Here is a 27,937-nt window from a genome sequence, read left to right on the forward strand (position 1 = left end):
AAATGACCCCAATAATTTGACATGAACAAATATTCTGAATGTCATACGCAAACATTTAATGCATATAGTTTTGTTTATTGCTCAAACACAACCTGTGCTTCCTTAAACGTAGCCATCCACTGTCACGCTAAAGTATTATCTGTGGTCAAAATTAATAATGTGATTAATCTGTGTTAATACATGATTAATGCGATAACTTTTTGGAGATTAATCAATGAATTAACGCTTTAACTTTGACAGCACCAATTATTATAAACACATTAGACAAAAAAAACCTTAAATACCTTGTTTATAATGTACCCCCCCCCCCCCCCCCGCCCAAAAAAAAAAAAAAAACTAGTATGTCATCCATCTTAATAATAATCTTCCTTTACAGATCAAGTTTGTCAATAAGATTGAAGTCTGGGTATGATGGTGGCCACACTGTAAATTCTCTTCTTTTATACCTATAGCAGTCCCAGCATATTTTTCAGTGCATTGCCTTAATTGAGAAATATTTTACTGCAGAATGCACAGTCCTTTTTTATTTTTATTTTTATTTTTTTATAACATGGGTAGTTCGTGGTCAATTGAATACTTAGCATATTTGGCAGGGGTCAATTTGATACCTTCAGGACCTTCAGGTACCCTAAAGGGGCCTACTGCCAATTATGTCAAACCATCACTCCGCCTCCTTCTTGCTGCTGCTGCCTTGTTATGAGATGGCGGCCATCAGCCAACCATACATAATGCCATCCATCTGGACCATCCAAAGTAACACAGCACTCATCAGGGAATACAACTGTTTGAAGATGAGTCTTCGTTTATGTCTGAGCTCATTGCAAACATAGGGGTGGTCAAATATGCAAGTCTTTAGGATCGGATCCTGCATCGAGAGGTTCTTGGCACTCCGGAGACAGCAACAGCCTGCTTACTGTGTGGCTTTTTAACAGCCACTCTTTAAATATTCATTAATAGGCTTTTTTTGTGTGTGGAAATAATCTACTCAAATTTGCAGTAGTGTTGCTTTATTCATACCGATGATCATAATCATGCATCATGAATTTAATCGTGGGTTCTTATTTTATTTTGATGACTCCACACATTTGTTTGCGTGAATGATCAGATTTGTTTTATTTTTACTATTGCAAAATCATTTTGCTGTCTGCAACAGAAGAATGAGTCGGTTGATTTTTGTTTGATTCTAAACCAAATTAGAAACAATCGGGGGTTTTTTTTAACTCTCATATTTCACCCATTTAGGAACCAATTATTCAGCATTTACTATAATTGATTCAAGATTTAAAAAAAAATCTTCCTTTTTTAATAATGCCAGTCCGAGTCCATAGGAGGTCACTGTTGAGCTTTAACATGGAGCAAAAATATTGATTTACTATTTCCATCATTTATTTTTGCATCCAATTCAGGACCATCCACAGAATATCAACACTACTGTAATTTTTATGCTGTCACACATTTTATTTTGCAAGAGTTTACATCACATCACATAATGAGCTGCATCACAACTCCAAGTAAACACATGACAAGCAAACTGAAAATAAATAAACCACTTAAACAAATCTGCCTAAAACTCATTTGCAATATACATACATGTAAAAGACAAAATAAATAGGTACATTTACATATTACGGTCATACAGCGCATCTATTATAGTGACATGATTTGTATGGAGGTTGCTTTTGTGACCAAGCTTTTCAATACGATAATCAATACAACAACATGGATTAATTGGGTATTAAATGAAGACATTCAAGTATTGGGAAAACAATAAAATATTAATAGATTTCCTCTAGAATCATGATTAGTAATTTTCATACTCAAACACTAGAGGATCTTTGTGCAGTTTGTCACTTTTTTTTTTACTCGCGACTGCCACCTCTGGCCCAAAGCGTAACTGCAACATCTGTGTTAGCCTCGTTCATGGTGCGCGAGCGAGTACGTGCACAGTCTTAAAGCGACACAAACAGTTGACAAACAAAGACATGACTTCAAATGAGGTAAGCAAAATTCCGCCCCTCCACAAGAAATGTGTATAATAATAATAAAGCCACCACGCTTTTTTTCATTACAGTTGTTACTATTTAATAGTATTTATACTCAACCTACTCTGTGAGATATACTGTAAAGATGGCCTGCCATCAGTTATCTCTAATAAATCTGCACTGCACCGCGAACATCATTAACACCGTTTGAATGTCTTGGTTGTGCCTCTCAGGACAATGTGAGGTAATCCAAGTGGCAATTTATCACAGGGCCAGTACTGCAGTTCAGGTAATGAATAGGGGATCTCGTAGTTGGCATCCAGGTAGGCTATCAGCGTACTTGCATATGCCACCGCAATCACAATCAAAATGTGCCTGAGGAACAGTCCAAGTGGATCAAAAGCTCAGGGTTTATAGGCTAATGCATGAGGCACACACAGCACAAACTTACCAGATGCCATGCAAGTAGCAGAAGTTTAGCCTCTGCCAAAATCCGCAGCCAAAGCGATCGCTAATCCAACAGGAGATAGCCAGGATCCACAAAGCCGCCGACCATTTGGCTAGTGTCAAAGCCTTCTGGTCTGTACAGCTAAATAAATAGGATGAAAGGAAATGATGTCACTATCAAATTGGTATGTGAATGTAGAAAAAACAAGAGAAATAGTCTGTAACACTAGCATTTACTTAGAGCATATTTAGTGATCCCCAGAGACAATGCAAATGTGCCTTTTGAGAGCTATGAAAAGCATGAAATCGACATAGTAAGTGCTATGATTTTTTTGGTGTTGCCATTATTGCTTTTCTGGCCATAATCATGCCATTGATTTTTTTTTTGTAGCTAGAACTAATATGACTGTACTTAATAAAAAGAGTTTAAAGGGCAAGTCCTTAACATTTCTTGACAATAATGTGTCATGAGTGACCTCACTAGTCTAAACATGACATTCTGATTAATATTACATTTGTGGAATATGAGTTATGAAACAAAATCCGGCAATTTTTATACATCTTATGGGCGGCGATTTTGCCACTGTCGACTGAAGATGACATCACAGTTGCTCAGGGCTCAGGCAACGACCAATTACAGCGCACCTGTTTTCTGAAGCTGAGCTGTGATTGGTTGTTACCTGAGACCTGAGCAACCATGATGCCATCTTCAGTCGACAGCAAGCGGCAAAATGGCCGCCTTCTGATATTGATTAAATCGGCTGGATTTTGCTGCTTAACTCATATTCTACTGCTCGTTCACGTTTACCCAAGTATCTTTTTTCAAATACTACAAAGAAACAGCAAGGACAAATATTTTTGAAGCAATGAGTGATTCAAAAGTCACTCGTATGGCAAATCTAACCAAAACCCTGACAGTGAAAAAATGTTGATAGCGAGTGGACTCAGAAGGCCAGAGTATCTAAAACCCAAACAACCAGAGGAGGAGCAGTAAACATCGTACTTCATACCAGAAAAGCTGCGATTAGTCTCATACCATCTCATCTCAATCGCCAGAATGTAGAGCATGTGCAGACCGAAGCAGTTGAGAGCATAGGCATTGACAGTAGGTTTGACGAAGGAGGACACTGACGTGATGACGGTAACCACCAGGATGAGCCTTGAGAAGGTGGACCTGTCCATGACAAAAAAATATAGACCTGTAGGACCTGTTTATTTAAAAAATCATTAACCTTTTCAAGCCATCTCAAGGTTAATAATAAATAACGTTTGAGGCGGAGCTCCATTGTAAGAAGTCCCGTTTTTGCCAGTTTGCGTTTAAGATGGCAACGCTGTATTGTCTTGTTGACAGTGACCCCTGTTGGAGCTGTCAGACAGGCTCCTCCGGCAACACAGGTTAGGTTTCAGAGTGGCGTGTGCTCAATTAATGAATAGCTTTTCCTTTTATTAGAAGGCATTAGAGTGAGCAAGCATAACAGTTTCTTGAATGATGGCACAGATTGTAATACAGTTGGCGTGGGCTTGTTGTTGTGTTACCTGTCCTTTATAAAAGAAGGAAACATCCTGCGTGGGAACCATAAGGCGTGTCCCACTGCCAACGCCCACAAGATTGACAGCTCATCCAGCATCTGGCCAACAAAACTCAAAGTCATGTGGAAGTAGGCAGAGAAGATACCTGCGGGAAGAAAAAAACTATTCATTATGTACGTATCACTTTACATAGCAAGTATGATTGAGAAGAATATAAGGAGATGGACATAATTATCAATTAGATCAAGTTACCAGCAAGAATTATATCAATTGAGTGGAAAATATTATTGCGTTATCGCACAGGTGTCAAACTCAGCGCTTAGGGGCCGGATCCGGCCCGCCACATCATTTTATGTGGTCCGCAAAAGCAACTTATGTGCATTGACTTCACGTTTCTTGCTAATATAACAGTGTAAGTAAAGAAAGTAAAAACCCTGAAACAGCTTGACTTTAGCCACAGGTGCTTACTCAACAGGAGACGAGCTTGTTTACCTTCCAATTGAGTAGAAGCACCTGTGGCTAATGACAATCTGTAGCAGGGTTTTTACTTTGTGGACCTGGATTCCCCAACCCTGTCGCCGTGTGCCGTTAACGTTAATTAATGCTCTTACACCACACATTTGACAATATGTTCACCGACAATTACGAGTCCCGTCACGGCGGCGTCAACTAAACAGTCTAGTACTAAGATTGACTTGTGATAGGCAGTTTGTCGCCACAGGGGCATTCAGAAAAAACATTCATAGTAAAGTAGAAGAAGCTAGGATAACTGTTAGCATAACTAACATTGTGGAGCAAACCCTTCTCCTTGTTGTTTCAAATACTCATCTAAACAAGCTGCTCTTCTATTTTTCAAGTCCAGCAACAGCTCAATGCAAAGGAAAGTTATTTATATAGCACAATTCAATATGCTTCACACAAAAAGGAACAACACCTTTTACAAACAGAACAGCTGTAAACATTCATACACAAAGCAAAGAGAAGAAAGGTAGCTTATTAAAATTACTGAAAGAACACATATTGATGACATTTTAACGTAATTATAAACCAAGGATTTAGGACACTTAATTACCTATGGTTCCGTTTTATGTCACCATCTCAGATAGTCACTGCATTGGCCAAACTCTGTATTAACGCAACAATATTTTAACGTCTTTGATCGTCTGTCCCAAGTTTTTTCAGAGCAGATAAAAAACAAACAATTGAATTAAGGATGTATGGAGGAAAAATTACTTGCCTACAAATAACATCATGACCCAGACGAGGTGGATTGCCAGATTCCTTTCTTTGGCGTAAGGGTGAAGAAGGTAGAGCATGATGGGAGATATAATGAAGAAAATTAAGCTGCTCATCTGTGAGGAGAAAAAAACCAAGCTTTTCACCTTAGAATACAAGCCCACCAGGATTTCTTCTCACTGTGTTAGATTGTCAATATTCAGCCATTAAGAATAGGAATCTCACAGTGTTAAAGAACTCCACCACATGTACAGAGTGTTTGTAGTTGTCTTCACACCAGTCGACCTCTGAACTCTCATAGGAGAAAACTCCAGCCATCCTTTCACTTGAATAGACACCTGATAGACAGATTGGCAGAAACTCCAGCTAAACCAAAATCTGGGGGAGGTATCGTAGGTGGTTTATGGAAATTGACTCTCCCTTTGTGCCATTGCATTCAAATATGCATTTGCTCACTTTCACAAAGCCTCTGTATATTTTAAACTTACTGCGATGAATGAAAGTGCTGCTAATACCTGAGGTGCTGCGAGTAATTAAGTATTTTTGTAAGTTTGGGTCTTGAAATTACAATTTAAATGCTGAAGAAATCCTAAAGCTTTTCCTGTCTTTTGTTTTTGTTCATTTTCATTCTCAGCCAATATGGTTACATAGAAAGCAAAAGTTATGTAAGATTAGATCAGATTTGAATAGATAATGTCCACTGTGTCTAAGTACCAACCAATTTATCAAGATGCATGAGCTCAAGGTTGTGATTTCCTACATCAGTTTACAGTAACAGCTTTATTGTTAATACAATACTCCTATTATAAAAAAGAACAGAACAGCGTCACAAGTTATTTTAGAAATGAACTTGTCCTACCTCCCATGCCCTACTTGCTTCCAGTGCCTTCCAGTGTCTAGAAATTCTGCAATGCTCCAGGTGACTCACCAGGTGAAGTTTAGGGTGTGCAGGGTGGAGCATCGAGACGCGCGCGATCCCGTTGCACCAAAGTGTGACGTCACTAATGAGCGCGCGCATAATTATGATGCCACGAGATTATCCAAACAGAATGGACAAACCTCCACCGCCACCCTCTCTGAATGGTTTCTTTGCTGGATAGACAAGAATTATGACGTAAAACTACAGATGAGACTAAAAAAAGCTGCACTTGCGCGTCGCTGTACAGGTTGTTTCTGAGAAAAGGCGGATCAACCGGTCCTGCCTGTGCTATGTTTGTACATGTGCGTGTGTGCCTGTCTTACTTTTCATTATATAATTGGGACATAACATTTGCAATCTGTTACATCGCGATTTGTCTTAACGTTTAATGTAAAAACAAATAAAAATATATTTAAAAAATTCAAAGTTTAGTCTTAAAATAAGGCAATGTCTGGTGTGAGTACCATTTGTCTCACGCATTTATTGTACAGGTTGGTGTATAAGAAATATAATGTAAGTGCAACAACATCAGTACAGTTATTTATGAATACATAATATTGTCACTTAGCTCTTATATTTTTTGTTTTTGTGTACAACATCTATCCTGACGCAATCCTCCCATTTCTCCAAGCTTGTGATGCATATTGGGGCACTGGCTGGAAATCTAACTTGCATTGTTTGCATTAAGGGAACAGCATCCACTACACAATAGTGTATTACTATAATGATTACAGAACTTAAAAATTCAATTGTTCATTTCTGTAGTTGGAAATGTGCCTTTCTGAGAATTTCAATGAGTTTGAGGGAACTATTCCTTTCTACCCATCCATTATGCTTCCTCAAATGATAAATTGATTGAGCACAACAGTGTAGTTTGAAAAGGTAGTAATGTAAAAACTTGATTCAAGTGAAATGAATCACAAGATATGATAAATCGGGTCCAAATTCTATCCATCCATCATCTACCGCTTATCCGGGGTCGGGTCGCGGGGGCAGCAGCTTGAGCAGGGAAGCACAGACTTCCCTCTCCCCAGCCAACCAGCTCCTCTGACGGGATCCCAAGGCGTTCCCAGGCCAGCCGAGAGACATAGTCTCTCTATTGTGGTCCAAATTCTACTTGATGTAATAATCAAGATGCACTTTTCTTAAGAAATGAAAACAAATCATCACGAAATGGCCAAAATAGAGGGTGCAAGTCCATCCTTGAGAGCCCCTATCCATCTTGTTTTAGATGTCTCCCTCCTACACCACGCCTGAATCAAATGATCAGCTTATCAGCAAGTTTTGCAGAGGCCTGATAACAATCCTGGCCATATGAATCAGGTGTGTTGGAGGAAGGAAACATGGAAAACAGGACTTGGACACTCCTGGCCAAAATGAACAGAGAAAATCCAACCACTAGGCTTTTGTCAACTTTTGTAGTGAACTGCTGCTAAATATACTTACTGTATATGATGTCAGCAACATTAAAACCAAGACTGGCAACCAGAAATAACGTATTTTAATTTTCCATATGAAAACAAAAACACACATTGACATGGATGGTGTGTTAAATTATCCAAAAGTAAAGTATATCCGCTTTATTGAGAAATACAAAGGCTCTACCAACAGTTCCGTACCAAAGGCTTTAATTTATCTCAAGATAGAGTAATGTATATTGTTAAACTGTTATATGCCCATTGTTTATCATGAAAACATGAAGAATGGAATCCAACAGTATGGCTGTAAACAGCGTTAACACCATAATGCAATGCAGCAATTAGTCTCATTTTACTTGATGGTCTGTAACTGAACCTTAGTCCATAGAACAATAATGGGCCAGTAGTCAAAGATCTTGTTGCTAGGTCATTTAAAACAGGATAGTCCAAGACAATAACACAGATGAAACCTAACACTTGGTCGTAGGGTCTGTGTTTTAACTGTCGGGAATATAATGGCTCCTTCAGTCTTTGGAGCACTCAACCAGGTTAGATTGACTTGACAACCAGTCCTGGTTAAATCTTTTCCACGTAGTTACCAGGGAAGAGACCTTCTTTTCCTCGAATTCTGCCAGTCCACCATCCCGATGGATCTTTACAATGAAACAACACAGATAGCTCACAAAGAGTTGGGGATATTGTGCTTTTGGTTGAAATGTCATGATGAACCTAAAATGTACTGTAACATTTATAGGTGAACTTCATTTGACTTTCTCTAAACATTAGAATGCACATGACCAACTATTCAAAGTTACAATGCTTTATGCTTTTTAAGCAGCTAATCTGCAGAGTTTATAGTGAATTTGACTTTCATCCTGAATTTTCACCCCAAAGGAGAATATTATAATTTGTTTTAAGTGATATTTTATCCACTCTCCATCCTCCATCCTAATGGTCCACTCACCTTCTTTGACAAGGTCAAACACGTCATTGAACTCAAAGCTGATCTCGTCAGTGTCCTGCCCAATGTATTGATACAAGGCCCGACAGCGGGGCCCCTGAGGGCGAGGCTGAGGTTTAGGAGCAGGAGGGGGCCGCTGACCAATGCTCTGCTTCCTTTGTTTCCTGTGATAGTACGAGAGAGGCACATGACTCACTGCAACAACGTGTCATTTTGTAGTACGCCTTCTCACCCTGACATGCCCCCGTCGGGCACATTAAGGAAGTCCATGTTTCCCTGGTTACTGTGGTTGTGGGTTGGGATCCTGGGAGCTCTCTGAGATCCCAGTTTGGGCAGCGCCGTTTGAGGAGGTCTGTTTTGTTTATGCGTTGAGGAATACATAATATCCGATTGTTTGGGTCCTCTGGAGAATTGGGTCGCTCCATTTTGGTGTGCTGTGGAAAAGCGGAATAGGTGCATGATTAATCTCCCAAACAACAGATAACTACAGTATGTACAGTGGTGCCTTGATTTATGAGTTTATTTAGTACTGTGACAATGATCATAATTCAGAACTCTCCTATCTCAAATAATCTTTCTCTATTGAAATGAATAGAAATGTTAATTCATTCTAGCCCCAGAAAAAAAAAACACCCACAAAAATCTTGTAACACATTTTAATAAAATAAATAGCACTTTGCAGCATTGGTTCCTAACCTCGGTTACACCAAAAAAAAACATTGCATGAAAAATTCTGATTAATATTGCGTGTGCGGAATATGGATTAAGCTGTAGACCTGTTTTTGTCCATCTCAGGGGGCGGCCATTTTGCCACTTGCTCTCGACTGAAAAGGACATCACAGTGCCTGAGGGCTCAGCTTCATACGTCACATGACCAAACCCAGAATACAGGTGAGCCATGATGTTCTTATGATAAAGTTTTTATGATGGTAAAAGTTTGACCCAGGAAAGGTTTATTTGTCTTACCTATGGATTAAAAAAAAAAAGCAAATCGCAACAAGCTGCAAGTTGAACAGCGTCACGGAATAGATTGAGTTTGGCCTTGGCCTTAGAGGTTCACTGTTAAAAACAAAAAATAAGTAGTATTTACTTGGAGTTTTTTGTACATTTTTACCAGTTTATATAAAAAAAACTACTCAAGGGTTGAGGAACAAACCCACAACCCTCAAGTTGGAAGACAGCCACTCTACTACCTGAGCCATGCTGCTCTTTCTGTGTGTTAGTATATTGATGGTGTCAGGTGGAATCCTTGTACCTTTAAGAGACCAGTTTTTGGTCTCGTTTTGGACACACCAGCAATGCAGCAACAACAAGGGTGGCATGGCTCAGGTGGTAGAGTGGCTGTCTCCCAAGCTGAAGGTTATGAGTTCGTTACTCAATGATTGAGTAAGTTAAAAAAAAATAAACTGGTAAAATGTACTTAAAACTTTCCTTGTAAAATTTACTTAGAATTTCTGAGTGAAAAAACTTAACTGGGTTTTTCAATTAAATATTACTTTTTTTCCCTCCTTTCTTTTTTCATTATATGCTAAATTGAAGTGGGGCTTTACCTTTGTTGGCTCTGTGATTTTGCCCTCTACCATGTGGCTGTTGAGCACCATTCCTTGTTGGTTCTGATGAAACAAATATTTAATGTTTTTATTGGTATTATTTTGCCATTATTTATGTACAGTACACTTACTGGAAGACTTGTCTAGCCCATTCCCTATTGTGATGGTGAGAGTCTTTCCTGTAGCCTTGAGCTGGGCCTGGTCCCCTATTCCATTCTGGAACATCACCACCCTGGAGCCCCCTCCACCCCAGCCTTCTTTCTTCACTCTGAACTCTAGTCTGTTTGAGGAGCAAGCGGAGTTCATGTATGCGTTTTTTTGCACGTAAAACAAATCATAGTGTGTTTTCTCTGCACCTGTCAGTGAAGGATATAGCAAGCTTTCTCCTGGTCACGTCCTCATAGCGTTTGGACAACAAGCTGAGGAACTCTGTTTTAAAATTGGACTCCAGCAGACTGTCGTATTGTGTCTCATGCAGAATAAAAAAGTCATCCTGTCTCGTACTGAAAACAAACACGTATGCCATTGGAATTTCATTGTTAAAAGCAATGACAGAATTATAATGTATATCAACAATACAGTGCACATGTTATTTCTATGGCAGCGCTACTTATAATAATAATAATAATAATCTAACTTGTCTATAAAAACAATGCATAGAGTGAAACACCTACAAAGGAACTCCGGAACCCTGGCAGGGAAATTGATTTCACTTTTCAATTTATTTTAATTTAGAATCAATTCATAACACTTTCAAAGGAAATGTTTTAAAGTCAATTTAAAGATTTGTAACTGCCTTTCAAATGTAAAAAGAAGGTAATCGTACAATTTTAAAATAATACAACATGTACTCAATCATCCATCCGTTATTCATTTTTTTAGTAATGCTTGGGTATACACACATGCTGGTTGATAACTAATTGCAGGGTACATAGAGATGAACAACCATTCACACTAATTTTCACAAATAATGAAAATATAGAATCGCCAGTGAACCTAACATAGATGCTTTTGGAAGGTTCAAAGCAACTTTTGTTGAATTTGAGTCAAATTCTGCAATGGTTGGGTCAAAAATAACCCAAATTGGGTAAAAAATGGACCAACCCAACTTTTTGAGTTATTAAACAAATTAATTTAATAAAATTATTAAATTAAAAAAATCTATATTTTTTTAAAAATCCACAAAGCAGCCTATTTTTTGCTTGTTTTGTGGGTTATTCATTTGACCCAACTTTTTGGGTTGATTAAATATCCCAACTGAATTGGGTCAAAAATGAACTGACCCAAATTTTGGGGTTAATTGAATAACCCAAAAAGTTGAGTTGGTCCCCTTTTGACTCAATTTGGGTTATTTTTGCCCCAACTGTTTTTAGAGTGTGAGCTGTCTTTAAAGACATCAGCAACGTCTCTCTCTACCTGAGTGAGATGCAATTTATGCTCCCAAACTCCAGCTTTCGTTTCAGCACTTCCTTTATTTGCCCTTTCTCCGGACCTTTCTTCACTTTCTCTCGACCAATCAGATAGATGCCCTTGGGTGTCAAAATCAAGTCTCTCTTGATGGACTGGGTTGTGAGAAAAATTAGCACAGTCAGAGAGAAAAGACTCTTCCTGCTGGGAAGTGTAGTATCAGGTAACTGCTTGTATTTCCTAATATTTGGAGAGACTGTGATATTGGCTACATTTAATTGCCAAAATTCACCTTGAATCTTCGATCAAACTTGTTGACAGAGTCTGCAAAGTCAACCCGCTCCCTCTTCGCCAGGAACTGTCTCAGCTCAGGCCTCTGCTCCAGACCCAGGTAGTCGCCCACAAAGTTTCGGTTGATACTGTTTTTCCTCCGCTCTTTTGAGTTGTACAGTATGTCTGAAGCTGTTATACCAGGATAGACAAAGAGTATGTTCATGTGTTGAACAGTCCCCACACAATGTTTGGAAACTTACCCTCTTCTCTCATCTGCTCATACTTCTTTTTGGCGATGTATCTTCTATAGGCCTTCTGAATAGTCCTTGCAAAAGTGTCAAATTTTCTCTCCCTCATCTCCTCAAGAAGAAATAGCTAAGGAGAACACATTGTACAAGTTCATCATACCATGGTTTCTTTAAAATAATTTCACCGTCTTCTAACACAGACGGGAAGTACTGCGAACATGTCACTACAAATTCTTAAAATCCATTTCAACAATATTTCTTATTACCGATTCTGGGTTTTTAACAAAGACCTTGGTACGGCCCATCTGGTATTGGTCATTATCCATGTTAACAGACCGGAGCAGGTGAAGGACCCCTTGCTGCTCTGGACCTCTCCAGCGTGGCCATGTCTCATCAGTCAGGATGGCGTACCTGGACACACAAACATCCAGTATTACATGCAGTAGAAGTCAAACTGGGAGTGTGTTGTGTTTTTGTATGCACATTATTAAAATTCTGTATTATCAATTATACTGTAGACACTTTCCAAACAATCGGTACAGGTCAGTTAAAATCAAATCACAACAATAAATCTTGAGCTGACTGCCAACTCCAATGAAGGAAAAAAAAGGTAATGTGAAGTTAAAAAACAAAACAAAAACAAAAAACTACAGACCATTATGCAGCGTTTTTCTTCTTTCTTTGAAAAATAAGTCACATCAGAAATGTTCTTTACAATAATATGTTCTATGCGCCTCCACTAGTCTAAACACGGTATTCTGATTAATATTGTGTTTGTGGAATATGAATGAAGCAGCAAAATCCACCCATTTTTATCCATCTCAGTGGGCGGCCATTTTGCTATTGACTGAAAATGGCATCACAGTTGCTCAGGGCTCAGACCAATCATGGCTCACCTATTGTCTGAGTTTGTTCATGGGACATTCACAAGCTGAGCTGTGATTGGTTGGCCCTGAGCAACTGTGTTGTCATTTTTAGTTGACAGCAAGTGACAAAATGGCCGCCCCCGGAATGGATAATTTTTTTTTGTTTTTGTTGCTTAATTCATAATCCACAAACACAATATTAATCAAAATGCCGTGTTTAGACTAGTGCGGCACCACTAGGAAAAAATATAAAAAATATGGGACTTGACATCCCCTAGATTGGGAGCCAAATAGCGGTACAGTACAAATATGTTATTTTGGGTTGCTTTGCGCACTGAACTGAACTGGTCTAAAGTGGCTTTTTCAGACCTTTGCAGGAATTTAGTGAAGACTCTGCGGTATGCAAATCCAGCCCTCCGAACGCGGATGTTTTCTCGTAGTCCGAGGTATTCCACCTGATGTTTAACCCTGAAAATGTATAGCAAACGCATTTAAAAAAGAAAAAAGAAAAAAGAAAAAAAAGTTAGGTTTGTGTGTGCGTGTGTGACCAGGCGATGACGCTAACCTGCTTTCCTCCCAGTCTTTGGGTCGTTTTGTCTCATTGGGTTTTATACAGCGAATGTAATGAGGCGTACACTTCATAAGCGTGCTCACCAGGTTATTCGCTTGTTTCTGCGTAAAGAGTCAAATAACAGACCTTGACAAAAATATGATTACTCCTCATCTTCGGTTGGAAGATGTGTTCCCACCTTGATTTTGGATCCTGCTGTAGTTGGCCTACTTTTCTTGTCTGTGTTGAGCTTTTCAGGGAACAAATAGCGGATGAAGTCACTGTTGAGGTCGGAAACAATATTCATGACATTTTTTGACCAAACTGTATGTTGCCATGAAGTGAGTGTGGCTACTGTATATTGGTGGAAGAGACTCACTGATGACTGCTTTGCATGAGCTCAATAAGGTCAGGGAAAAGCACGTCACGGTTTCTCTCACAGAAACCGTTGATATCATAAGACACCTGAGGCAACAAGAGAGACTTTAACAGTTTAACATTTGCAAATCATTTGATTCTTTAAAATAACTAATATTAAAGAAAAATATTATGAGGTCGTCAGTTGGTGACGGAGTTGTGTTCCTACTGTGGCGTCGGCCTGGCTTCAGGCAGTAGGCAGTTTTAAAATGATAATTGTAATAAATATTTGTATGAAAACACTTCGAGGCCTTAACTAAACTATCAAATGTAAAACAAGTACAGTTTTTTTGTGCCACTCCTTTTCAAACATGGTGGTGGTCTGCACAGTACTGAATGCCATTTTAGTTTAAATGTGTAATATTTGCTAACAAACATTCTGACACCTTCCTAACTTTCTCTTCATTTGTGCTTGATGGCTTGCTTCATCCTTTGCACAGCTGTCACTGGTCAGTACCACACCACTAATGGTACCCTCACTCAGACCCACAGTGAGTAATGTGGATGTTTTGGCAAATTCCCACTGGACCAGCTACACCATCCTGCCTAGCAGGCCATTCATTTATAGATAGCACTGACCGCCTACCTTTGTTATCAAGGGAGTTACAATAATTGAATAGCAATAGTAGGAAAATAATTAAATAAATGGCTACACAACTATTTTACACCCTGTCTGTACAAAATACCACATTAAAGCATATTGTATATATGTTATACTTGTAACAGCAACAAAGCACGATTATTGTTGCTGACATAGAGTTAGCGTAACTCTGCTAAGCAGTGCACTGGAAGTGGTGTGAATAGGTTTCAAAATAAGAGCAATAAGAAACAGGAAGTGCAGTGTTAGCTCCCTTAATCTTGTTGGATAACAGCATTTGATACATGTGCCTTGTTAAGCGCAAAATATACATCATTTTGCCTCAAATGTTTTATCTCGGGTTATGTATTGTATTGGCCCCTTATTGTCCTTTTGCCCATTATAACTATTTATGTTCTCACACTGGCGCACAAAAATTGGCCTTGGCATTTTGACTTAGGCCCGCCAGCCCAGCCCGGTACGGACTGGTCCCTCTAAATTGTGGGCCAGTCTCTTGGGGTAAAATGTAGCAAAATAATTAATTTAATTAAATAAATAAATAATTAAAAAGCACTGCATCAGCTCCAAAAGAGGCCGGCCCACCAAGCAATACTAGTGTAGCTCATACTACTGGAGACAAATTCCTTGTGTTTTTTTTTTTTTAAATACTTGGCCCATAAAAATGATTCTAATTCTGATTTTCAGACAGACATAGACGACTTGGTATTGCTGCTACTGGCGAGTCCGTCTGTCTAATTGGTTCCTGTCACAGTAAGTACCTTCCCAGCGTAGTGATGTATAACAAAGCCTGAGTTCCAGCTGTTGAAATGCTCGTGCGTTCCCACGGCGGCCTGCAGTTTTTGCAGCAGAGTGCCATCTGCGCCCTCGCCTTTGGCATGCATGGTGGCACACACATCATCCAACACGCTCATCACACCTGGAGGGTTCTGAAAGTAATATATTAGTTTCAGGCAACAACACTTGAGTTGAGGTCAAAAAAACTTTTTTGTCTTGTTGTAATCTTATGTTTTTCCAGATGAAGATGAAAATACTGGTAACACTGGATTAAATCCAGCAGTGATCATTTTAGAATCTTACCAGTTTATTTTCAATAAGGTCGCAAACAATCTTGTTGTTAAAGTATTGAATTGGAGTCCACTTGATGCCTTCTTGAACATATTCTTCCTGTATAGTGATAAAAAGATTTGATGGAATAATTTAGTCGTACCGAAATGCCTGCCTAAGCAAATTTCTCATTTTGAAGATACTAAAATAGTCAGATTGTAATCTCAAATCAGCACTATGATCTTTGGGTGACGCCTTGGCATCATTTCCACGACATATGTCATCATGTCACATGACATCAACAGCAGTATGCTCCCCACCTGCTCTGCCTTCAGAGTCAATTCAATGAAGATTTGTTGCAGTTTCTCATTGACAAAGTTGATACAGAATTGTTCGAATCCGTTTCTCTGAAGAGGAAAACAAAACCGATAAGTCATTATTGAAATGAAGGTTTGTCATACTTCACAGGAAGTTGGTATTTACCTGGAAAATCTCAAATCCATAAATATCAAGTACACCAATGCTGAATTCTTCATGCGGTTTTTGGATGGCTTTATTGATGGCCTGTACAGGGCAGACAACAGAAAGAACAAATAAATAAGATATAAAGTGAATCAAAAGAATTCTCATTCAGTCTGAAGTTGATGCTCTTATGACGACCTCCACCAGGTAGTCAAAGACGCGTGCATAGAGTGCTTTGGCCAGGGCGTCTCTTGTGTAGTTGGCCTGCTCCTGATTCAGAGTCACGTTGATGGACTCGGACTTCCCTCCCCACTTTGAATCCATTTTACGGCTGGTCAGCTTCTCCTGCAGACGGTTTGGGTCGACGGCAAGCAGGTAGGCTGGGAAACTCAGCACTGCAGGGAAAGCAAAGAGAAGAAAGGCATTTACACTATAAATGTGGAGGGGACGTGACCAAAGGATTTTAAATTTGCAGTGAGTGACCTCTATCCGTTTTCTATAACACTCATTAGCACTTGAGGTGGAGCTAATGCCAGCTGACATTTTGGACTGGACTCACACCCGTACTTATGGAGAGTTCAAAATGACGCGTGTGTGAGATATCTGGAAGGAAGCTTGAGTACTTGCAAACTCCGCACAGGAAAAGCAAAACCGAGATTCGAGCCCCAAATATGCCCAAACTACACCCTTCAAGAGCAACTTCCAGTCAACGGAGTTTGAAGTAAGGACTTATTTTCATCCATCCCACAGTAATATAAAAAACACAAATGTTTCTAATGAGGTGCTTTTTTTCTGAAACTATGTTATTCATCAGTTTTAATCCTTGCTAAAATCATTGTTGACAGTTGCTGCAAAACTTATCACTGTAAAAATTACAGTATTTTACTGGCAACTGTGATCCAGTAAATATTGTCATTTTCTACTGCATGTATCCTCTACAGCCCGCCATCCATGTTTTAGTGGCCCACGACATATACTAGAAATGGCATTTGACACTGTTAAAATAAAAAAAATGATAACAAAAATGTTTAGAGATGGTCAAAGTAAAAAGGGAGGGTGTTGGAAAAAATAGGTGCCACTATTATAGATAAATTGGCTTATATACTGTAGCATTTTTCTAGATATGCAAAATCACACATAAATTAATTTTTTCTAGGACTTACAATTTCTCTTCATAACATTTGGTGGCCCTTCCGATTTTCTGTCTGTGGCCCTAAAATGAAAAAGTTTGGACACCCCTGTTCCACAGTATAATACATATCTGTATTTTGACAGTGTGTTGACTGTAGCATTATTTTATTGTTTTTTAATAAATGCAAATTTTATTCTGCATTTCAAAATAAAAGCCAAAATTATGACTCATTTGTTTTCTCCTTTATTTTCTAAATTTTTGACTGATTCAAACTATTCCAACTCTAAATTGTCCATTGCATTATACATATATATATATATATATATATATATATATATATATATATATATATATATATATATATATATATATTTATTTTTAACAGAATTTCAAAATAAATTCCCCCCCAATTTTTTGTTTGATTCTTTTTCACTCTAATTTTAGAAACTTCTGAGAGTCTTCACACAGATGAATAAATACTAACATGTCATTCAAGGTACTTTGAGAGTAAATTTGTTATTCCAGAAGTGTGTATCAAACTGATAGCCCTTTTTGTTAATCAGTACCTAAGAATTAAGTATCAGATTCAAAAATTATAATTTTTTGCTATTCATTGTTATTGTTGCACAACAACATATCTCACCAAGATCATATTCAGCATCTCACTTGGAATGTTGTGTAAATCAAGACCAGTCCTCTCTTGTACTGTAACACTGCTGCAATAAGTTTATAGTTCATAACTGTTAGACAACTGACATGCTAATCACTCGTTTACCCTTCACAACAACCACAGACAAACAAATGCTGGCGTGTTCTAATTTACTCACATCCCTCTGAGGGATAAACAAGCCAATTATCTACTGTATTTCCTGTGGGAGTACATGTGCACTTGCATGCATGATGCATGAGCAGGTGCGTGTGTGCGTAGGTACAGTGTGTTGCTGAACGCCACTCACAATCAATGCTCTCCACCTGCCCGTAATTCCCTGCCTCTATGAAACTGATGTTCCCCAGGTGGAGGATGCCGGCGACAATCTGCAGCACCTGGGCCCGGATGTCACCTGGGATCCCAATCACCTGCATAGCTTCCTGGAGACCACACACAAATAATGAGGGGGCCACTTTGGGGCCTTGTTATCTATTAGCATCAGCACCGGCCATCTTGGTCTATGTACACAAGCACATTCTATTAAGAGCCAATACAAGAAATGCCTTCACAACGATGACAATGCTTATCTCTAATGAAATCAGACAATAAACAGTACTTAAATTAAATATGCAACCAAGAGTAGCATCAAAAATATTGCATCTGTGATACATATTTTTTTTTCGCCAAATGTCTTAACGCAGGGTATTCCATACACATTGACATCATTTTGTAGTCTACTAATATAGTCACTTCCCATCCAAATTATCTAAAATTTTAGTAATCTGTGTAAAAATTAAATCAGGCACATGCGGTAAGGGGAAGCAGGGGCTCACTTTCATGTGCAGTGCAAATAAATAAATAAATTAATTAAATAAAAAATCAATTTAAGTTCTTTACTTTATATTGATTTTCATTTTGAATCTATTCATGTCCAAAATTACTAACTTGGCAGAATAACTTTTCAAATAATAAATAGCTAAGTTAGATGGAAAGTGAAACAGCAAGCAGCCAGCCCTATCTCAGATTATGCAATACCTTCCAAAAAGCAGAAATAGCACCAGCACTCTCTTCTGGTTATATTAATGTGCTACGACAGAGGATTCCAAGAACAAGCAAATTAAAAGCATTGAAAAATAGATCAAAAAAACATTTGTATTCTTCTGATATTGTTTTCCCTAATTAGCCCCTCTGTATGTGTTAAATACATTGGGTGTAGACTATGTACCATTGTCTCATGGAAGTCTTTGCTGTCATTGGTTCCATCCACTTTATAGGTTCCAGACTGGTTAAGGTAGAAGTAGTAGTCCGGGGTCATGATGCCCAGGGCCTCCTTTTGCTGAGCATTAGCGCCCTCTATCAGCTGGAAGACGGCAGTGCAAGGGACAACTAATTCATATTTTATTAGCAAAGGAAAGAGGCTGTGTGAATGCATGGGAACATGTGACTTCATGTGATCATACATGCCCTTCAACCGACCTGATAATAAATGTGGAAGTTTCTTTCGCTGTCATTCTGGCTCACCACCCTTGACTTCTCCAGCAAAAAGTTGGAGATTTTGCCCCCGTCAGGCTCTCCCCCCCTGCTGAACTGAATCTCAAAGTATTTCCCCTGTCAGATGCATGACACAGGACAAAAGGCTCAGTCAGATATTTTGCATATGCAAATATTGCAATGAACAAGATAAGATGGCAAGAATAGGAATGCCAGCGAGGGACGTAATTCAGGATTGCCTCTCACATACTACCGAAACGGTCTCATAAATGCTCAACTCAACGCAACCTTATTCACGGCGCACATTGTAAACAACTATCTAAAAAGCTGGTGTATAAAAACAACAGTTAAAATGAATAGACAATAAAATACTAAAACAATGCAGAATCAAAAGCTAAAAAATACAAATGTGTTTACTGAAGACATTATTGAAATGCTCTCATACACTCTCCTGATTCATAATTTTTTTTTGCTCATATGAGTACACGACTTAAACGCTCCCATGTAAAACCCTCTCACTGTATGGAACCATTTCACTAAGGAATGAGTGTGTTTCAGTTATGTGGTTGAGGTTGTTCTAGTAGTGTAAAAGAGTGTTTCAGTAGCTTAATGTGTATGAGATTGTTTTACTAGTTTAACTAGTGCGTGTGAGACAATTTCAGTAAGGTATGAGTGTTTTAGTAATTTGTATGAGATTGTTCTAGTAGTAAATGAGAGTGTTTCAGTGGTGTGTATTAATTATTTCAGTACTGTATGAGAGCATTTCAGTAGTGTAGGAGAACATTTGAGTAATATATGAGAGCAATTCAGTAATTGTATGAGAGTATTTCACTAGTGCATGAGAACACGTCAGTAGTAAAATGAATTTTAATAGTGCATGAGGGCATTTCAGTAACATTTTTTTTCCCGTTCCGTCTTCAATTCTGCTTATCCGGGCTCGGGTTGCGGGGGCAGCAGTTTTAGCAGGGAAGCCCAGACTTCCCTCTCCCCAGCCACTTCAGCCAGCTCTTCCGACGGGATCCCAAGGCGTTCCTCGGTCAGCTGAGAGACGTAGTCTCTCCAGCGTGTTCTGGGTCGTCCCCGGGGCCTCGGTAGGACATGCCCGGAACACCTTCCCAGGAAGGCATCCCAACCAGATGCCCGAGCCACCTCAACTGGTTCCTCTCAACGCGGAGGAGTAGCGGCTCGACACTGAGTCCCTCCCGGATGACCGAGCTTCTCACCCTATCTCTAAGGGAGAGCCCGGCTACCCTGCGGAGGAAACTCATTTCGGCCGCTTGTATCCGGGATCTTGTTCTTTCGGTTACGACCCACAGCTCGTGACCATAAGTGAGGACAGGAACGTAGATCGACCGGTAAATCGAGAGCTTTGCCTTTCGGCTCAGCTCCTTCTTCACCACAACGGACCGATACAGCGTCCGCATCACTGCAGACGCTGCACCGATCCGCCTGTCCCGCTCTAACCTACCCTTACTCGTGAACAAGACCCCAAGATACTTGAACTCCTCCACTTTGGGCAGGATCTCATCCCCGACCGGGAGAAGGCACTCCAACCTTTTCCAACTGAGGACCATGGTCTCGGATTTGGAGGTGTTGATCCTCATCCCAACCGCTTCACACTCAGTGAGCTGGAGATCACGGCTTGAAGAAGCCAACAGCATCACATCATCTGCAAAAAGCAGAGATGCAATGTTGAGGCCACCAAACCGGACCCCCTCAACGCTTCGGCTACGTCTGGAAATTCTGTCCATAAAAGTTATGAACAGAATCGGTGACAAAGGGCAACCTTGGCGGAGTCCAACCCTCACAGGAAACAAATTTGACTTACTGCCGGCAATGTGGCCCAAACTCTGATATCGGTCGTACAGGGACCGAATAGCCCGTATCAGGGGGCTCGGTACCCCATACTCCCGAAGCACCCCCCACAGGACTCCCCGAGGGACACGGTCAAACGCCTTCTCCAAGTCCACAAAGCACATGTGGACTGGTTGGGCGAACTCAAACGCACCCTCGAGGACCTTGCTGAGGGTGTAGAGCTGGTCCACTGTTCCACGGCCGGGACGAAAACCACACTGCTCCTCCTGAATCCGAGATTCGACTTCCCAACGGACCCTCCTCTCCACCACCCTTGAATAGACCTTACCTGGGAGGCTGAGGAGTGTGATCCCTCTAAAGTTGGAACACACCCTCCGGTCCCCCTTCTTAAAAAGGGGAACCACCACCCCGGTCTGCCAATCCAGAGGCACTGTCCCTTATGTCCACGCGATGTTGTAGAGACGTGTCAACCACGTCAGCCCCACAACATCCAGAGCCTTTAGGAACTCGGGGCGGATCTCATCCACCCCCGAGGCCCTGCCACCGAGAAGCTCATTTCAGTAACATATGAAAACAATTCAGTCATGTGTATGACAGCATTTCAGTAATGTCTGCGAACATTTCACACATTTAGTGTGTATGAGAGCAGTTGAGCAAACATGAGAGCATCTCACTAGTAAATAAGAGCCTGTCAGGAGTATGTATGAGAGCATTCCAGTAGTGACTGGGGGTATTTCAGTTATATGAGAGCAATTCAGTAGTGTGTATGACAGCATTTCAACAGTGTGTATGAGTGGAATTCAGTAATACTGAAATGGAAGCAATTCAGCTGTGTATGAGAGCATTTCAGTTGGGTGTATGAGAGCAGTGCAGCAAATATGAGAGCAATTCATTCATGTTTATGAGAGTATTTCAGTAGTGAATGAGAGCCTTTCAGAAATATGTATAAGAGTATTTCAGTAGAAACTGGGAGCATTTCAGTTATATGAGAGCAATTCAGATGTGACTATGATAGCATTTCAATAGTGTGTATGAGACCAATTCAGTAATACTATAAATGAGAGCAATTCGGTTGGGTATGAGAGCATTTCAGTAGTGTGTATGAGAGCAATGCAGCAAATATGAGAGCAATTTATTCATGTTTATGAGAGTATTTCAGTAGTGAATAAGAGCCTTTCAGAAATATGAATGAGAGTATTTCAGTAGTGACTGGCAGCATTTCAGTTACAGTATATGGGAGCAATTCAGGTGTGGCTATGAGGGCATTTCTGGAGTGTATGATAGCATTTCAGTAATGTGTATGAGAGCAATTCAGTAATACTGTGTATGAGAGCATTTCAGTTGTGTTTATGAAAGCATTTCAGTAGTGTATGAGACAATTTTAGTATTGTGTCAGAGCATTCTAATAGTATGTATGAGGTCATTTTAGCAGTATGTATGAGAGTGTTTCAGTATTATACAAGAGAAATTCCTATTGACTCCTCTTTGAAGATCACTTTTAAATGATGCATAAACTAGACTTAATTTAATAACACACTTAAAATGTCTTTTTATGACTAGTCATGACCAAAAACTTCTTGTAGCTCTTGTATGAATGCTAGATTAAGCAAATTCATACTTACTGTAGATACATCTTGTCAGTGTAAGTTGCACCAAGCATGCAAGTAAGTGTGCGCTAAGCACTTCCTGCATTTACCTGATGCAAATAGTGCATGTGAGCCAACAGGAAGCAATGTGATGTCATGTTTGCTACAAGTATGCTTTTTGTTTACGGGTTTTCTGGCTGTTAGGTTAGAATATGATGACTCCTCCTCTGTTTTTAATAACAAAAATTGCACTCATGTATAGATGTAGAGGAAATTGAAAAGTGTTGCCAAATTCCTGCGAAAAACACATTTTTATTCTTTGGCTGTCGACGCATCATAAGATGTTATTCATTTATTATTTACTTGTTTTTATACGTCTGATTTTTACTTTATGTACAGCACTTTGAATGTAGCTATGGTTGTTTTTAAAGTGCTCTATAAATAAAGTTGAGGTGGATTCTTCGCAGAGGATAAGGAATATATTCCTGTTAGTATTTTATCTGTCTACATGTGCAATATCCATTGCTTAACAGAGATTATAACACCATGACAAGGAGCCATTTGTCAGCCCGCCAATTGTAAAGTTCTGATAGGAACATTCACCAACAGAGCAAGTATATAGCTGTGGTGCCTTTTCTGCTGGATGCGGAAGAAGGTCTAATCTGTCCAAAATGGTTTATATTCTTATACTGTGTTGACCACCCATCCACACCCAGCTCAGCATATCCCATGTGACAATGTGCAAGTGCGGTAGCCCAGCCATTCCGAACCCCAGGGCAGGACAGCATGAGAAAACTAATACAGTAGTAAATATCATGAAGAAAGCGACAATTTTACTCACAAAGCGGCTAGAATTGTTGTTGCGGACAGTTTTAGCGTTACCAAAGGCTTCTAGAAGAGGATTGGACTGCAGGATGATGTCTTTTACATGCTTTAACACAATGAGACAATTATTACACTTAGATAAGCACACGTGACATGCTACAAAAATGGGGAACATGCCAAATTTACGTCCATGTGCCTACCTGAACTTTTGATCCTCCTCCTGATACTTTGGAGATGTAGCCCATGATGTACTTGGCAGCCACGGTCTTTCCCGCACCGCTTTCACCGCTAACACAACACGAAGTGAACTAATAATAAGGGTGTAACAAAAACATACAAAGAAAAAAAAACTTGACGTAGGTCACCTGATAATAACACATTGATTTTCTCCTTCGATCATCATGTTTCTGTACATGTTGTCAGTCAAGGCGTAGATGTGGGGTGGATTCTCATACTGGGCCTAAAAGTACACACGAACAATAGCGAGTTCAGGTAGAATAAATGTTATATTTTTAGTAACAAAATATAAAAGAAGCCAACTTACAGCTCCTTGGTAGAGTTCAATTTCTCTGTCAGAGAAATAGGGCATCTGTTTGAATGGGTTTACTGATATCAACACTGGCCCAATGTAAGTCTGTGCAGCATCGTTAAGAAGCAAAAATCACATTGAGAGAAGTTATTATGCATTTGTTGGCAGGGCTACTCAGGTCAAATAAAATCCACGAATCCATTTTTTTCTGGTTACTTGTTTGTCTATATGTGCCCTGCAATTGACTGCCAACTGCAATTGACAGGCTCCAATTCACTTGCGACCCTAATGAGGATAATTGCTGTAGAAAATGGATGGGTGATTCAGATAGGATTACTTTATTGGTCCCCGAAAGAGCCTTCCCCAAGTCACAACCTATCCGATAGACAGATGAGGCAAATACAGGTCCAGAAAGTAAAAAACCCTGTTACAGTTTGGTCTTAGCCTCTGGTGCTAGCTAGCTAGTTAGCTAGCTCCCTAGCAGGTAAACGAGGACCATGGGAGCTAGGGAGCAGCTAGCAGCTAGGGCAGAGGAGTCCTGCAGGTTTTGCGTGTTGCCCTTCTCCAACACAGCTGATATATGATCAGCTCATCAGCAAGGTCTGCATAAGCCTGATAACGATCCTGTTGATTGGAATCAGCTTGTGTTGGAAGTGAGAAACCTCCAAAACCTGCAGGACTCCGGCCCTCGAGGACCGAGATTACCCACCTCTGAGCTAGGGGGAGCTGCTAGCTAGGGGGAACTGGCGCCTGAGGCTAAAGCCAAACGGTGGCAGGGTTTTTACTTTCTGGACCTGGATTTGCCACCTCTGCTAACAGAACGCGAGGCATGGCGGAGTTTGGATAGTTTTAGTATTAATCCATAATTCACTGTATGCCAACATGTTCACCCACAGGCTTAACAATGAGTGATTCACGTGACGTCCATACAAATACATGAATAAAAAACAATATTCACATTAACAATTGTTTTGAAAAATGACATCAAGTGATTTGTATAGCATGCAGTTATATTATTTAAATAAAAAACCTAAGCTTGTGTGTGATCTTGCTTTCAACAAGTGAGAATGTTCTCACCTCTCCAAGAGCACTGTTATCGTGCATATAAGTAAGGATACAAAAATGTAGTCGTCCATGTATCTTTTTTTGAGGTTCTCCACAATGCCGTCCTCTGTGATCTTGGACAACAGGACCATGTCGTCCACTCCACTTTGCTTCACATTTTGACTCTGCCAGTGGTACTTTGCCTGAACCAGGGAACACACAGGCAAACACAAATTAGAATATTCAGATTTACAAAAAAATTAACAAATTGCATTCCATTTTATTTGGTTGCTAGAAGTTCAAAGTTTAAGCATTAAGCATGTGTCATTTAAAAAATAAATAAAATATTTAGTCGCTTCAAATGAATTTTACATGTGTATGTCGTTGTACAATACATCCTTGGTCCAAATATATGCAGTTGTAAGTGCACAACAGTGATTATAAAAACAAAAGTGCATAAATTATATGATATACCTAAACAATCTAAAGCATGTTTTTAAGCCCACTTTGGGCTGGTTGATGCTTCAAAAATGTACCACTCATAATTTCCTGCATGATACTGGCAACTGTCCCACTCAGCAGTTTTTCTGTTTGAGTTTCTGTCAGGATATCCTTATTCAACCTCACCTTTGCCTTCAACACTGAAGCTCTACGGACTTTGTTTTTAGAGATACAAAGTAGGGGTGTCAGGCGATTATTATTATTTTTTTTAAAATTGTAATTCATCGCATTACTTCAATAGTTAACTCACAATTAATCACAAATTTCATTTCTGTTCTAAATGTACAATAAAATGTAAAATCATTTTATAAGTATTTATACTCTTAACATAAAGGTGGACAAAAATGTTAAACTATAATAGAAATATGGCTGTCATTGATACAGTAATGTCATAAAAATTCATAAATTGAGTTAAAATTAAAAATATGTACTGTACTGTAAAAAATGAGCGTGATATTGATTTGTGTTGAAGTCATTTTTCTGCCACTAGATGGCATACATGCATTTGTAAGATATTGATGACAGCTCAGTGCATTTTCATATTAAGAGCTATCTAATCTTAAACTTGAAGTGACTTGTGAAATTCTGCACATTTTTTAAATTGTAAAATACAACTTGACCGCAGTCTCCACAAATATATGCATTAATATTCCATTTATCACGGCTAAATTTTGGCGGACGTGTATGCTGCGTTGCAACTAACTAAAAAATGAATGCCGTTAAAGGAACTATGAATTAACTCACAAATTTTGACACCCCTAATATAAAGTCATTAATAATGACTATGGATGCCCTTTTACACATTCAAGTCACATTAATCTGCATAATTTCTTTCCCCCTCACTCTTGTTTTCATTTGTTTTATAAATACAGTCCCACCATGAAAAGACTTAAGATACTATATGGACACTTAGTGAAGACATGAGTATGAGGAAGTGTTGTACCAGAAACTGCAGGCATCACTCGCCTTCCACTTCCCCCTCATTGCAGCTTCCTGTGAAACTTGGCTGAAATTTTCAACAAACTGTCTTCCTGCCTCTCTTACTGTTTGTGCACAAAGCACAAATAACTTGACACTTGAGCATTTAGCCATGCATGACATATATGACAAGTTAGTTAGGTTAGATACTGAAGGTTCTTGAAAAAAAGTTTGTGGTATGTAGTCTCGACAATAGTAAATATTGAGGAAAATTGCCTGAAAAGTACCTGACAAAATTTGTAAAATAAATAAATAAATAAACAAAAACGTCTATTTATTATTGGTTACAAATATTTCTGTGTTCATATATTGATGCCAGGCAGAACAATTAATTGTTGTTCCATGTTCATGTTCAGCATTTTCATTTTGAACTATACATGTCTAATTCCAGGAAGTATTCAAATCTGACTTTAAATTTGATTCCAAATGAGACGTAACCAGAATATTCAACAAGCATAAAGCCAACCATTTAAAAGAGGAAGCTGACTTCACTGCTTGACTCAATCTGCCACTCACTCAAGACTTATCAGAAAAACAACTTCACACTGCAAGATAGCACAGAATCATTGTGAATGAAATTAGAAGTGTATAAAAAAAAAAGTGGAAGTGCTCATCATGGCAAAGTGGGGTACACTACCATTGTCCCAGTGGGCTTCTCTTGTCCTGCTTCAGCCAGGCGCACACTCTCCGGTGGGTGAAAAATATCAGACGGCCATCAGAGAGCAAGAAAGGTCAGAGGCACTTTCCGACTACAAGACATCCAGTGGAGCTTTGAAAGCTTGTTCCTCATACAACCGCAGATGCTGTATGCGAAACAAGAACTGCTCGAGGACGACACGCTCACGGCATTGCGCACACTTACCACACCAGCGAAAGTTAGGACTTCTCCATTTGTGTCACACAGCAAATCATCGGCTAAACACGGCCTGTAAAATTGTCAGTCCAGAAAGTATACGTATCTTGAAATCACGTGAAATTATGATTTTTGAGTTGTGTGAGGCCAACTCCGCCCAGGCTGTGATTACTTCATGTTTGTGTCATCGGCAAATGAACTGGTGCAGATTCTCAAGGGACTGTGTGGCAGTGCGGGGATGTTAGCATTTGTTCGCTAACATCCAATCAGAGACGTTTTACATGGGCGATTAACTCATTTAAATCCAAAAACGTGTAAATACGTTTTGTTTTTAAATATTTTGTCCTTCACTCCCAAAAATGTATTTATAAGGTTTTTTTTTTAATGTTTTTATTTATTTATGCAAGAGCAAACAGAAGGCTTTGATGCAGCTTCTGACATGAAGAGGTGACTTAAAGCAATGGTAGTTATTTAAAAAAAAAACAGAAGGTGGCAGCAGAGTATAAGAGATCAACCAGAGCCATGTTGCAACAAGCTCTTTTTGACAGTGTTTTCAACAGGAATGTGAATAATGATGAACTTAGCTATATTCTAATGCTAATTGCTGCAAAATGGAAACAGATGCA

At 39.4% G+C, this 27,937-nt stretch overlaps 2 protein-coding genes and 1 long non-coding RNA gene across 7 annotated transcripts; 1 reads left to right on the top strand and 2 right to left on the bottom strand.

Moving 5' to 3' along the window:
* Positions 1-1,434: 1,434 nt before the first annotated feature.
* On the bottom strand, positions 1,435-6,411 carry acer1 (alkaline ceramidase 1). Of its 2 annotated transcripts, XM_077583116.1 has the most exons (7): positions 6,055-6,409; positions 5,421-5,533; positions 5,197-5,311; positions 3,966-4,104; positions 3,466-3,603; positions 2,434-2,571; positions 1,435-2,357 (listed from the first exon to the last, which is right to left on the bottom strand). In XM_077583116.1, exons 1-7 carry the CDS (start codon positions 6,059-6,061, stop codon positions 2,180-2,182), a joined length of 828 nt encoding a protein of 275 aa, XP_077439242.1. In that variant the 5' UTR covers positions 6,062-6,409; the 3' UTR covers positions 1,435-2,179. The 2 variants fall into 2 exon arrangements, with proteins under 2 accessions (XP_077439242.1, XP_077439241.1); XM_077583115.1 differs by lacking the exon at positions 5,421-5,533 and having other exon boundaries at positions 6,055-6,411.
* On the top strand, positions 1,904-15,194 carry LOC144062129 (uncharacterized). Its single transcript, XR_013296341.1, has 4 exons — positions 1,904-1,997; positions 9,289-9,384; positions 11,772-11,841; positions 15,087-15,194. It is a non-coding gene; the product is annotated as an uncharacterized LOC144062129 (long non-coding RNA).
* Positions 7,597-27,492, bottom strand: myo1f (myosin IF). 4 transcript variants are annotated; one of them, XM_077583106.1, is made up of 29 exons: positions 27,321-27,492; positions 27,096-27,207; positions 25,054-25,182; positions 23,951-24,040; positions 23,772-23,866; positions 23,607-23,694; positions 23,423-23,512; positions 19,166-19,297; positions 18,915-19,049; positions 17,997-18,129; positions 16,107-16,303; positions 15,930-16,010; positions 15,767-15,853; positions 15,480-15,566; positions 15,161-15,328; positions 13,767-13,852; positions 13,587-13,668; positions 13,403-13,509; positions 13,207-13,305; positions 12,238-12,382; positions 11,984-12,098; positions 11,743-11,912; positions 11,460-11,605; positions 10,400-10,546; positions 10,175-10,323; positions 10,044-10,106; positions 8,726-8,927; positions 8,497-8,657; positions 7,597-8,185 (listed from the first exon to the last, which is right to left on the bottom strand). In XM_077583106.1, the coding sequence occupies exons 2-29, from the start codon at positions 27,096-27,098 to the stop codon at positions 8,109-8,111; spliced, it is 3,264 nt and encodes a 1,087-aa protein (XP_077439232.1). In that variant the 5' UTR covers positions 27,099-27,207; positions 27,321-27,492; the 3' UTR covers positions 7,597-8,108. The 4 variants fall into 4 exon arrangements, with proteins under 4 accessions (XP_077439232.1, XP_077439233.1, XP_077439231.1 ...); XM_077583107.1 differs by lacking the exon at positions 27,321-27,492 and having other exon boundaries at positions 8,732-8,927; positions 27,096-27,302; XM_077583105.1 differs by lacking the exon at positions 27,321-27,492 and having other exon boundaries at positions 27,096-27,300.
* Positions 27,493-27,937: the final 445 nt, after the last annotated feature.

This window comes from Vanacampus margaritifer, chromosome 13, assembly GCF_051991255.1.
Source record: "Vanacampus margaritifer isolate UIUO_Vmar chromosome 13, RoL_Vmar_1.0, whole genome shotgun sequence".
NCBI classification, from domain to species: Eukaryota; Metazoa; Chordata; class Actinopteri; order Syngnathiformes; family Syngnathidae; genus Vanacampus; species Vanacampus margaritifer.